We start from the raw sequence: 12,842 nt of genomic DNA, 5'->3' as shown, positions 1-12,842 counted from the left end.
GGTGTCAGAACAAACCATAGGGAGGTCTTTGGAGGTCAGGAGAGTCCAGTGTCATAGCAGCCAAAAGGGTAAAAACATCAACATGCCGAGAGCAGCAGTCTTGCTATAAGAAGACTGAATGTGTGCATTGGGTGTGTCAACAGGAAGTAATTGGAGACTAGGATGAGAGCAGTGATGGGAGTAAGCCAGATTTCAATAGGTTGAAGATTGGATAAGAGGTGAGGCATTAGTGATGAGTGTGGGACACTATAAGGAGATGTTTGCCTGAGAAAGAGTGAAACTGTATGGGGCATTAGCTCCAGTAATTAGCATCTAAGGGTTTTTTGTTTTTTGTTTTTTTTTTTTGAGATGGGAGATGCTTGAGTATTTTTATAGCCAGAGAGGTTAAATATTCAGAAGATGGGTGGGATGTGGGATGGAACAAGGTCCTGTGATCTGTGACCCTGTCTGTCTGTTTTCCCTGGGAACTTCAACTCCTGATCCTCTTGCTCCTTCTAGAAGATGAAATTTGTCCCTTTCTAAGGTGACTGGTACAGGTCTGGTTAGTTGGTCTTCAGATCTTGTATATTTTCTATCAAGTCTGAGGTTCAGTGATTGATGTATTGATGGCCCAAAGAAACAGGAGTGTGTTTGTTGGCCTACAGTGGTCCTGAGCCAGGTTACCATGGAATGAGAACAGGGCAAAGGATGAAATGGGGTGGAAAGGAATTATCTTTACCCTCCCATATCCCTCTCCTTTCTGAAATCCCCTCACTGACTTGTCCCGGAAAGGAGCTATTTGCTTTCAAAGGAAATAGAATTATTTGGGAGTAGAAAAAGATTAGGAAATGGTTAGTTTGCCCTTGCTTCTGGAAACCTGTGATTTAGGCCATTATTAAAACTGCTGGTATCCATTCTAGAGGCAAAGGAGATCAAAAGCCACGTCCCAGAGGCCATCTCAAAGCTGCGAAACTGAGATCCCCATTTGCTAGCAGCCGAGAGCAGAGAAGTTGGGCACTGACAATAAATGTGAAAATGCTTTATAAACCCTAGCATGCTCTACAAATGCCAGTTATTACCATCCTTTCTGAAAGCTGTTTGCAGAAATATTTGCCTGAAGACCCCATAGTACTCAAAATAAAGCAACAGTAACTCAAAGGCAATTGTATTCCTTCTTAAAGCATATGTTTTATTGCAGCATGGGAAACGAAAGCTCATTTTCTGCTTAATGTCCACTTGACAGACTTGGTGGAATAAAAAGTCTCCTACCATCTCTCACGTCCTGCCTAAGCCTGTGCTGAAGCAGGCCTGTTATCAAGTAACCACAACACAAAATGAAAAGCGCTCGCCGCCACGCCTCCTCGACTGCTGTGTGAATGATAAACACCCAATAAAAAGCACAGCACTAAAGCCCCGTTAGGATTAGTGTTAAAAAGGCTTTCACCCATTTCAGGGAGAAGAAAATATATACTACATAGTTATAATCAGGAGAACGATGAGCTATGGGCAAATAAAAAAACATTAAAATTCATAGTGGGGAACACATTTACCATTAGTGCTCAGAGATACACTAAAGTAAAAAGAGGAACATTAAAAAAAAAAAGGTAAAACAGGAACATTGTCTGGTGTGATTTGATTTTTAGAGACAAGGAAATCCAAACCCAGTTATTCTTTCCCAAACCCAATCAGTCACGTCTTAGTTATTGATGCTTGAATATGTATGAAGATGACTTTATTTTTCTAATTCAAGGATTTGCTCCTGGTTAAAACACAAATTCTAAACACATTTTAAATGCTACCTTTAAATTTTCTCATTATCTATCCCTAAGTGTGAATGAGTTTCTGGAGGATATTGGTTGCTAAGTGATGTTAGGAGAGAGAGCAGCAAGGCAAGGGGCAGCCCTTGACTCTCTCTACAGTTTGCTTAGGGCCAGGGCAGCGTGAGGTATTGTGGCACAGGTGATGGTAATCTACCCAATATCCATCCTTCTCTGTGGCACCAGAATCCCAGTTTTCATTTTGGGTAGACATGTATCCAGCAAAAGACCATGTTTCTAAATTTCCCCCCATCTCACTCCTTGCAGCTAGGAGTGGCCAATGAGATATAGGCAGAAGTTATTCAGCAGAACTTCCAAGAACACTCCTTAAAAAAGGGACAGAACCATGTTCCTTAAGAACCATGTTTTTCCCCCCTCCTACCTCCTTTATCCTTCTTTCTGCTAGGAGTGCAGATATGATCGCCTACAAAGGGCTAGTGCTTCAGCAACCATGTTATAAGTATGAGGACAGAGGACAGCACTGTCAGAACAGAGAGCTGAAAGGAGCCTGGCTTTCTGGTGACAACAGAGAGCTCCCATACCAGCCCTAGATTGCTTAGCTTTGGATTTATTGCTATATGAGAATGAAATGTCCGTCTTAGTTAAACCACTCTTTTTTCAGTTCTCTGCTACTCACAGTTGAACTCAATTCCTAACTGATGCAGACGTATATACATTTTGTAGTAAACATAAACAAACAAAATAAACTAAAACAAAATTTAAAAACCATGGGCAGAGTTCTGCATCCACTTCTGGATCCCACAACCAAAGAAGGATATGGATAACTTGGTAAGCTTTCAGAGAAGACACCCCCTCCACACATAAACAAATGCATTACTTTGTCCAAATACATTTATCAGGCATGTGATTGCCTGCGGTATTCCACTGAGTTTCATGATGGAAACATTTCTTGTTTTCAAGTACTTCACAATCTGTGATAGATCATGCAGAATATAAAAAGTGATATAAGAATGTCTATATAAAAGGATTATTGTACAAAGAATTTTGACCTGGCAGTTCACATATCACACGACAATAAAGCAAGTGGGAATGATACTGATATAGAAAGAATTTTAAGTGAAATTGGAGTTCAGAGGCAGCTTTACTGAAAAGCCAATGAAGCTTACCCTTCAGGGCCCCTCATTCACACAGGCCCCTTCCAAGGTCTCGGGAGATGAGCTAGACATACGTTCACACATTCTTCTATTTTTCTAAAATTTGCAAAAGTAATACATTCTAACCATAATCAGTTCAGATCACTGTTTCTTTCCAGTTTCACTTCCCTGGTGTCACATTTCCTCCTGTGTTGGATGGTGGTGGAACAACTGAGGCATCTCTGGGATTCAGAAAAGAGGAAGTTGAGTAAGGATGCCTTTAGTTTGCATGTAGTGGGACATAGTTATGAGGGTCAGAGCCCCTCCCTGTGTAATTGTTATTCCTAGCCATCTTGTGTAGGAATGGCTTCCAGAAATATTCCAGCTGCCCAGTGGGGCATCATGACATGAAGGTGCAGAACCAGAGGTCACATAGTGATATGAACATGTCCTACAGCTTCCAATACCAGAAATATTTGAGCAGTAGAGCAGAAGCGTGTTTGAAATGTACAGAGCCAGAAGCTACTCCAGAAAATTCTACTATCTGTATAAATTTTTTTTGTTTTTTAAATTGTGGTAAAATAGACATAATAAAATTTACCATGTTAACCATTGTTAAGTGTACTGTTCAGTGGCATTAAGTACATTCACATCTTTGTGCTACCATCACCACCATCTGTCCACAGAACTCTTTCATTATGCAAAACTGAAACTCTATAGAGATTAAACAATAACTCTGCATTCCCCCTTCCACCATCCACTCGGCAACCACCCTTCTACTTTCTATCTCTATGAATTTTTCTACTCTACATACCTCATATAAGTGGAATCATACAATATTTGTCCTTTTGTGACTGGCTTATTTCACTTATCATAATGTCTTCAAGGTTCATCCATGTTGTGCAGTGTATCAGAATTTCAATCCTTTTTGATGCTGAATAATATTCCATTGTATGGATATACCACATTTTGTTTATCCATTCATCTTTTGATGGATACATGGGTTGCTTCCACCTTTTGGCTCTTGTGCTCCTATAAATATGGGTGTACCAATATCTCTTCAAGACCTGCTTTCAGTTCTTTTGGATCTATCTGATGTGTAAAATTTTAAGTGAAGGGTTAGATTCTCACTGATGCCTTGTTAAAATGGAAGTTCTCACCTATAAGGAATGTTTTTTTACAATGTAGCACGTGCAAATATAAACACACCACATATATAATCTTTATCTTTTTTGATGGGAATTGCGTGGTGTAGAATCTATGAAAATTTCTGTACTTGTAGGCATAAACCTATTGCAGTACTACAAAACATTGATGATGTCCATGTGTGAAGTCATGTTTTCTGCATCCCAGCTATCAAAAAAAATTTTTGATCAACGATACTAGAGGAAAGACTGATTTATCTTTCTTTTTTTTCCTATAGGAAATTTTATAAAATCATTCCTATGAAGAGGTGATCAAATATGATGCAACCAAAAACTGTAGAAAACAAATATGATAAAGGTGTGTTAGGAGGCGGTTAATGAATAACACATCTTTTGTTATTTTTCTAGATTTTGTGGTGTTTGTGGTCTTTGTCAGCTTTAAGAAATTTGTAATTTGTTATGACTTCCTATCTCGTTCTAAATAAACGTTCACATTCTTACCTAATTTTGTATGTGTAACATGTTCGTTTTCTTAAAGAGAGTCTCCAAATTGTGTATGTTTTGGGCCCCACAAAACCTGGATCTGCCCTTGTGGGGGTTTCACAGCCCCCTCGGTGCCTTGGCTCAGTGGGTCTCAGTTTCTTTACCTCCCTCCCATTAGTCGTCCTGGCTTTCTGTGTCCTGATACATTATGTAGGGAATGTCATTCAGGGCATTGAGTCCCAGACTGAACAAAGCCTGTGGCACTAATGGGTGCTCAGACGTGAGGTGCTGGGTGCTGGCAATGTAGACTCCTCTTGGGCCAACCAACAGGAGGACCATGAGGGAGGGCTCTGGACACTGGTTTGGGAGGTTTGTGCCTAACTGAAGGCTGGGCAGTTGGTGGTAATGACATGGCTCCCACGAGCATCTCCGAACTCATAGTTATCTTTCGATTCGTGGGCAACTTCCTCGGGATAGGTTCACAAGCTCCTTCGCCAACTGCTCCCTTCACGCCCCCTGCCAAAGAGCCCTGGTTTCCTTTTGGTCAGGAGGAAATCCCCCCTCTTTCTTTGAGTTTTTATCAGAGAGACTCCTCTTATGAACATCTTTTCTCTTGTTCTTTAAAAATAGACTTTAGTGGCCCCTCAAAAATAGATCCTGAAATCATGAGCAGCCAGAAATCTAATTCTCCTTTCCTGGGGTGGCAGGAGGGGCTGCTAATCTTTAAGTCCTCCCAGGAGAATAAGAGAAAACTTTTGTATTCTATCTCATTAAAGCAGCAAAGTAAGGGAAGAAATACCACATGGCTGCCATATCAAAAGAGCCTCATTTTTCATATCCTGGTACATGAATGATAAGGACGAATAGAATTTTAGAGTTGTAAGTGAGCTGAGAGATCCTCTCATCAACCCCTGTAATTTACAGATGAAGCAAGTAAAATCCACAGAGGGTAAATGATGCTGCTAAAGTCAGGGCCCTGTGAGACACAGAGCCAGGCCCCACCCCAGACCTGTTGGTCCCCAGTCCAGTGTGTTATCTCTCCATCACATTCACAGTAGATGTGGTGAGGAAGTTTTAGCTAGAGTTGTATGCCATACTAGTACTATTTTACAAAAATGGATTTAGAAATTTTTGCTGGAGGTTTAAAAAAAATGAGTAAGTGCTCATTTATTTGAGTTGGCTTGAGTATGGCCTGCCTGAAGGTTTCAGACAAGGTTAGATGAATTTTCAAGATCCTTTTAGCCTTAATAGTGTATGACTTTCATTCACCCATCCTCTTTAGCAAGAATTTCTTGAGGCATCTTCTATAAGCAGAGTATCATATTGTGCACACAGAATAAAATAATGGGATAAAAAATGAAATTAAAACATGGAGCTCTCAGCTCTGGTGCAGGCAGACCCCTGCCATTCAGGTGCCTAAGCAAAAGGACAGGTTGTCCAAGGTATCAACTGTACATAGCCAGTGACTGAACAAAATCTTCATTGGCCCAAGCTGTTGCTAGAGCTGTGTTCTCTGCAGTGGAGGTAGACTAAACACCCAAGTACAGTGGGTTTGGTTCAGCTGGAAATGAGGGTATATGGTAGTTGAGAATTCTTGCTATCATTGTTAGAAATTCCTGCTGATTGAAACAAGTGCTAGTTGTTATTCCTGCTTCCACTGTGTTGGGGAAAGGAAATGTTCATTTTCCCCAGCCTGTTAATGAACAGCCATATGTGTAAGAAACAAAAACAAAAGCCCTCTAGGAGTTTAATATCCAGTTGGGGAGCAAACACTGTCCCCACTTCCCCCTGCCAATATACAAATGCACACATTTAATAATAGTACATGGTACTTATCAACATTATGATACAGAGAATTAAATGCCGTAGCATCTGTGTGGGCAGAAATGCTCATTGGACCAAATTCTTCTTAAGTTGAAATGTGTGTTAAGATTGTCTTACAGATATTTAAGAGTCATGAGCCATTGTTTTGAGTGTTTTCCAGGTAGGGCACCCCCCCCCCCCCCCCCCGCCACAACCATGTTGAGGCTTGGGTGCAGATGTATGCAGGTGTCTGAGGTGGTAGTGCATCCCTTTGATAGGGTAGGGCCTGCAAGCAGAGAAGCTAATGCAAGGAGATGGCTAAGAAGAGGTCAATGCCTCAGCTTGGGTGGGAGGAAAGAATCAGGGTAGAAATCTTGAAATCAGGTGCACTCTTTTGCCCAGGATTTTACTCGCTATTTTTTTTTTTTGGAGGGGATGAGAGAAGTAGTATGTACAATTACGTTATTCTAGTCTGCAATCTTCAAAGCAGTAAAGCAAAATGAACATATAGTTTGACTATACAATGATTTCCCCCCATTCCCTACCTTGCTCTTGCCCCCCTTCAAGCCTCTAGGCAGTTCTGGAGATTCTCCTCAGTTTGGGGTATGTGTGTGCTGAGGGGGTGGGTGGGGAGAGAGAGAAGGAAGTTGATGTGAGAAGAGAGTTTGGCAAATTCCAGAGGGAGGGTCTATACACCTGTCTCTCGAGCAGAGTCCTGAGGAGGTGGTAAAACCCTCGAAAGAAAGGAAGAAATTTGAGAACAAAAGGGCCCTTTAACTCTAAGACAGAATCCTGAGGAGGTTGAAAGACCACAGAGAGGGAATGTCTGCACAGAACCCAGGCCTACAGGGTGTGGACAGCTCTGAGGTTCCTGTAGGTTTCCATGTCCTAATCAAGCAGAGAATCTCAAAATGATTACAATGCCTACATGTATTGCATGGAAGTAGGAGCTGGAGTCAGGTGGACAGGATCGGGGCATGTCCTAGCCATGCTGCAAGGACTGCAACCAAGGACAAGATGCCTCCCTCCCCGAAACTTGGCATGACATTGGCCTCCTGGAACTTAAGCACAACCCTAGGGCAAGGGTCAGGGTCTCTAACTGACCAGAGAACTTCCTGCTGCCTGGGGGCATTAGGCTTCTAAATAGAAATTAAGTTTTACCATAGAAGAATAAAGTTTTATTTCTGGCACACCTGAATTTATTCACTGAGATTCATACTCACTATACCAATTTATTTTTCTCCCTAAAATATGTCTTAAACAATTACTCTAGTCTTTGAATGGTCGAAGTTTCACAGGCAGGATTCAGATGAATATTCACACAATATTCTTAAAACTGCTTGACTCCTTGTAGTTTCCAACCAATTTTCCGGTAACTGTGCAGAGTTTAGAAACTTCAGTCTAAAAATTTGACATGACAGTTGGCCGAAATAAAGCCTTGAGCGAAACCCACCAGAGCCATCCTTCATATGACTGGATGCTCTGCTGGAAATATTTCTGGGCAGGTTGTTGTGGAACCTGTATATGTTGAGACTCTCCTGGAATTCACAAAATGTGAAACTGGAATTTATCAGTGTGATATTAGCTAAACCTTTATGCCTTGAAAACAGAACCATCTCAGTAGAAAGCCAAGATGAGGGAGTGGAATATGCCCTAAATCAATGCTCGCCAGCTCCCTATTTGCTGGAGGCAGGGAGGGTGAAGCAGAAGAGAACGAGTGATCAGAGGCCAAGTCCTATAAAACTACCTAAATCTTTATGGCCAGAAGCTTCTGGATAGCTGGCTTTAGCCGAGAAGTAAGGACCAAAGTCCACTTTCTCAAGAGTGCAGATCAAATGCTTTACAAGACAAAAGTAAAGGGGCCTGTGAAACTCTACTGACACTTAGGTAGATAATCAGAAAGAGAGACGGGAAAAAAGCAAAGATCAGGGTTTCTACCCAGTTTAAAGTCTTGCTCAGTGACTAGCGTCCTCCCCCTTTTTTAAAAAATTGAAGTGAAATTCACATAACATAAAATTAACCTTTTTTTTTAAGATTTGCACCTGAGCTAACATCTGTTGCCAATCTTCTTTTTTATGTTTTTATTTTTATTTTAATTCTTCTCCCAAAGCCCCCCAGTACATAGTTGTATATTTTCAGTTGTAGGTCCTTGTGGTTGTGCTCTGTGGGGCGCTGCTTCAGCATGGCCTGATGAGTGGTGCCATGTCAGTGCCCAGGATCCGAACTGGCGAAACCCTGGGTTGCCAAAGCAGAGTGTGCCAACTTAACCACTCAGCTAGGGGGCTGGCTCCAAAATTAACCATTTTAAAGTGTACAGTTCAGTGGCCTGTAGTACATGCATGATGTTGTGCAACTGCTACCTATATGAAGTTTCAAAATATTTTCATGACTCCAAAAGAAAATCCTGTTCCCATTAAGTGGTCACTCTCCGTTCCCCTCTCACCACAATCCCTGACAACCAACAATCTGCTTTCTGTCTCCATGGATGTACTTTTTTCTGGATGTTCACATAAATGGAATCATGTAACACGTGACCTTTTGTGTCTGGCTTCTTTTACTGAGTAAACATTTTTGAGGTTCATCCATGTTGTAGCGTTAGTTATCATTTGATACTCTACTTCTGATAGACCACAGAAAAAGTAAAATTTAATCATACATGTTTATCACTGCTTTGGAAAGAGGAAACTTAAGGTCCAGGTCATTTCCCCAAGTAGACCTTTTCCTCTTCTGGATTCTTCATCATCATTTGAAATGGACATTGGTTGTTTTTTCCCACCCAGTATCCAAGCCCCTAGTGACATCTCTTGATTTTGTGTGGGGCACAGTCTCTCCCCTACTCAGACTTTGGAGTTCGGGTAATGCTGATCCAACCTCCTCACTTCTGGAGTGGGCATTGACCTCAGGCTATCCAATAAGGGCTTTCATCCCCTTGGCCACAGTTCCAGATGGACACATATTCCAGTTACAGGGACACCTCTTGGAACAACAAAAATGAGTTTCCTTGCTATTGGACTTGAAGCTGGAAGTTGTAAGCCTGCCGGGTATCTCCACATGGATAACTAAGCCAATACGAATGAAAGCAGAGGGAAAAGAAGGTGGGAGACAACTGAATCCTGGGAATATTGTCGAGCCACTTTGTCCAGCCATATTTAAGTAGTTACAAGCCTTTTTTTTCATTTCTTTTCTTGTGGCAGTTTGAGTTGTATTTCTGTTACAGCCTGTCACTGCAAGGCAGGAACATGGCCCCCCTCACCTAGGGCTGGGGCAGTGTGGATGAGGGCAGTCCATCCCCAAGCCCAGGAAAAGCCTTAGTGTTCTTTGAAGGGAGGACTCCCTTCCTCTATGTCTTCTCTGCTTGTCTGGTAGTGCTTTACTCTGTTACAGCAGTAGTGGACAGGCAAGATGGTGTTTGAAGTTTTGATATTTACCCACCTACCTATTTATATCTATATCTTTAATCTTAAATATTTTTAGTGTAAGTTTATATGAAAAGAGAAAAGAATTCCAAAATTCCTTCCCTCTGGTTTCGTGACATTAGATCCTTGATAGGGATACTCTTTAGTTCAATAGATGGAAGGATAGAATTTCATTCAATAGCATAGAAAAAAATGTGGGTCATTTTACCAATAAAAAACCTTGAGGAATAGCATTTTATATCATCAAGGTCTTTCTTCTTCAAGTTGTCATAAGTGCTGCAAACAAACAAAGAATAGCTTTCAAACATTAGAGTGGCTTTTTCCTCAGTCTTTTTAGATTCTCGTGTTTCACACTAAGAAAGACAGGAACTTTGCATATTCCCTAAAAACATTCTTCTCTCCAACATGACTCAAGGTTTTAAGATAAACTCCCAACTAAAATTTGCTAAAAAGTAACCAGGAGAGAAGTTTCCTTCTGTTTTCTCTTTTGCTTTAATTGAAAAGAAGATAAATTATAGACGAGTACTCCCGAGGGCGTATTACTTTAGTCAAGGATTTCTCTTTGCGTTGTGGAGATTCACCTCCTTTTGGGGCCTTTTGCGAAGAGCGCCAGAAATGGAGTTGCTTCATCAAAAGCTGTCTTGGCACGCAGAGGTTAATGAATCAATTTCTTTAAAAATTTAGTTTTTGTACATTTAAAAAACCATAAACAATCTAGTTGGATATTGCTATGGGCTGAATTGTGTTCCCCAGAATAATGTTTTAAGTCCTAAGCCCTGGAACCCCAGAATGTGAGCGTATTTGGAAATAGGGTTGTTGCAGGTATAGTTATTTAAAATGAAGTCACATTGGAGTAGAGTTGTCCCCTACTCCAATATGACTGTTGTCCTTATAAGAAGATGGCCATGTGAAGACAACTGCACACAGTGAGAACACCTTGTGACAATGAAGGGAGAGATTGAGGTTATGCAGCTGCAGAACAAGGACCACCAAAGATTGCTGGCAAACCACCAGAAGCTGGGGAGAGGCAAGGAATCTCCTTCAGTTTTCAGGGGGAGCATGGACCTTAATTTTAGACTTCTGATCTCCAGAACTGTGACACAACAAGTTTTTGTTGTTCTAAGGCACCCAGTTTGTGGTACATTGTTATGGCAGTCCTAGCAAACTAATATACAATTATATTTTTATATAATCGCTTTTTTACAATGATGTAAAGGAAAGGATACCATAAATAAGACCCCTACCTGTATCAGTGTCAAGAGACCTTGAGCTCTTTGCCACATGTATGGTGAGAATGAAGACCATCCTCAACAATTATGGTTGATATTCCAGAAAATGTTGACATCATTGTGGGGGGATGCACAGTTATTGTGAAGGGTCCCAGAGGAACCCTGCAGAGGGACTTTAATCACATCAATATAGAACTCGGTCTCCTTGGAAATAAAAAGAAGAGGCTCTAGGTTGACAAATGGTGGGTGTCTTAGTCAGTTTGGGCTGATAGAATACCACAGACGGGGTGGCTTATAGGCGGCAGAAATTTATTTCTCACAGTTCTCGAGGCTGGGAAATCCAAGATCAAGGTCCTGGCAGATTCAGTGTCTGGTGAGGACCTGCTTCCTGGTTCATAGATGGCTGTCTTCTTGCTGTGTCCTTACATGGTGGGAGGGGCATGGGAGCTCTCTGGGGTCTCTTCTATAAGGTCACTAATCCAATTCATGAGGACTCCACCTTCATGACCTACTTACCTCCTAAAGACCCCACCTCCAAATACCATCACACTGGGGATTAGGTTTCAACATATGAATTTGGGAGGGACACAAACATTCAGTCTATAGCAGTGGGGAAATAGAAAGGAAGTGGCTACAGCTCAGACTATCTGTATTCATGTACAGAACATGATCGAGGGTGAGATCTTGGGCTTCCATTGCAAGGTGAGGTTTATGTGTTCTCCCTTGCCCATCAATGTTATGCAGGAGAATGGGTCTCTTGTTGAAACCCGGAATTTCTTGGGTGAAAAATACATTCGGGGGGTTCGAATGAGGCCAAGCGTTGCTTGTTCAGTATTTCAAGCCCAGAAAGATGAGTTAAATCTTGAAGGAAATGATATTGAATTTGTATCAAATTTAGCTGCTTTGATTCAGCTGCTTTGATTCAGCCACAACAGTTAAAAGCAAGGATATCAGAAAAATTGGGGATGGTATATGTCTCTGAAAAAGGAACAGTTCTGCAGGCTGATGAATAAGATCTAAGAGGAAACAACAAGATGCCGGATGATTGCTAAGATCTATTTGTGATATTTTAAAGATGCAATAAAAAGTCTTCTATTGATTTGGGACTTTTTCTAAAAAAGAAAAAAGAGAGAGAGAGAGATCCCGATAGGTCACTTCGGCAATATTACGATCCATGATCCTTAATAAAAAACCCCTGACAATTCCATGTTATAATGTAGAAGACTATAATTATAACAGCGCTCAAAATACCCAAGGGCATGATGGGATGCATGCGGTGTACTGCACAACTGCTGTTCCTTGCTCCGGACCCAGCTCCTTCTTGAACCCAGAGGTTCTCAAACTCTGTGTGAGAACCCTCTTGGTGAGATCTCTCCGTTTCCTCCCTCTCTTCCCTTTCCCCCTACTTCCTTCTTGCTCCATTAAAAAAAAAATTCTATAAAACCACCAAACAGAATTTATGAACACACTGGTGCTCTTTAGATGGGGCGCCAATAATATAACTAATCTATTCTCAATGTGATAATTCTATTAACTTTACCAAACCATGAAATACTCCAAACACACAAAAATCTGGAGCGCCAGCCACTTGGAAGACATTCCCAACTTCCAGCCATCCCTGGGGGGCGCCTTGAGAACTGCTGTGCTCATCACCTAGTACAGTGGTTCTTAACCCTGGCTGCCACGTTAAACCACCTGGGAAGCTTTTAAAGCCTTCTCACTCCAGACCAATTAAATCAGAAACTCTAGGGATAGAGCCTAGGCCCTGGTAAATCGAAAGATCCTCAGGTGGTTCTGACATGCAGCCGGGGTTGAGAACCAGTGGCTTAATGTCGTGTTGTTACTGTTGGACTCCAAACGCTCTGATAACAAGAGG

At 41.5% G+C, this 12,842-nt stretch overlaps 1 protein-coding gene across 1 annotated transcript; it reads left to right on the top strand.

Annotated features, from left to right (window-relative positions):
- The first annotated feature begins 7,143 nt into the window (after window positions 1-7,143).
- LOC106842811 (large ribosomal subunit protein uL6-like) lies at window positions 7,144-12,019 on the top strand. Its single transcript, XM_044780783.2, has 2 exons — window positions 7,144-7,194; window positions 11,573-12,019. The coding sequence occupies exons 1-2, from the start codon at window positions 7,144-7,146 to the stop codon at window positions 11,885-11,887; spliced, it is 366 nt and encodes a 121-aa protein (XP_044636718.1). The 3' UTR covers window positions 11,888-12,019.
- The last annotated feature ends 823 nt before the right edge of the window (window positions 12,020-12,842 follow it).

This window comes from Equus asinus, chromosome 9 (assembly GCF_041296235.1).
Source record: "Equus asinus isolate D_3611 breed Donkey chromosome 9, EquAss-T2T_v2, whole genome shotgun sequence".
Lineage (NCBI taxonomy): Eukaryota > Metazoa > Chordata > Mammalia > Perissodactyla > Equidae > Equus > Equus asinus.
This window is presented reverse-complemented; position numbering and strand designations above follow the sequence as displayed.

What these genes read in the sequence shown, in the direction of transcription:
- LOC106842811 (XM_044780783.2), top strand. Translation starts at nt 7,144, where the DNA reads ATGTCTGCACAGAACCCAGGCCTACAGGGTGTGGACAGCTCTGAGGTT. An exon ending in TGGACAGCTCTGAGGTTCCT is followed by an intron (nt 7,195 to 11,572) that starts GTAGGTTTCCAT and finishes TTCAGTCTATAG; the next exon opens with CAGTGGGGAAATAGAAAGGA.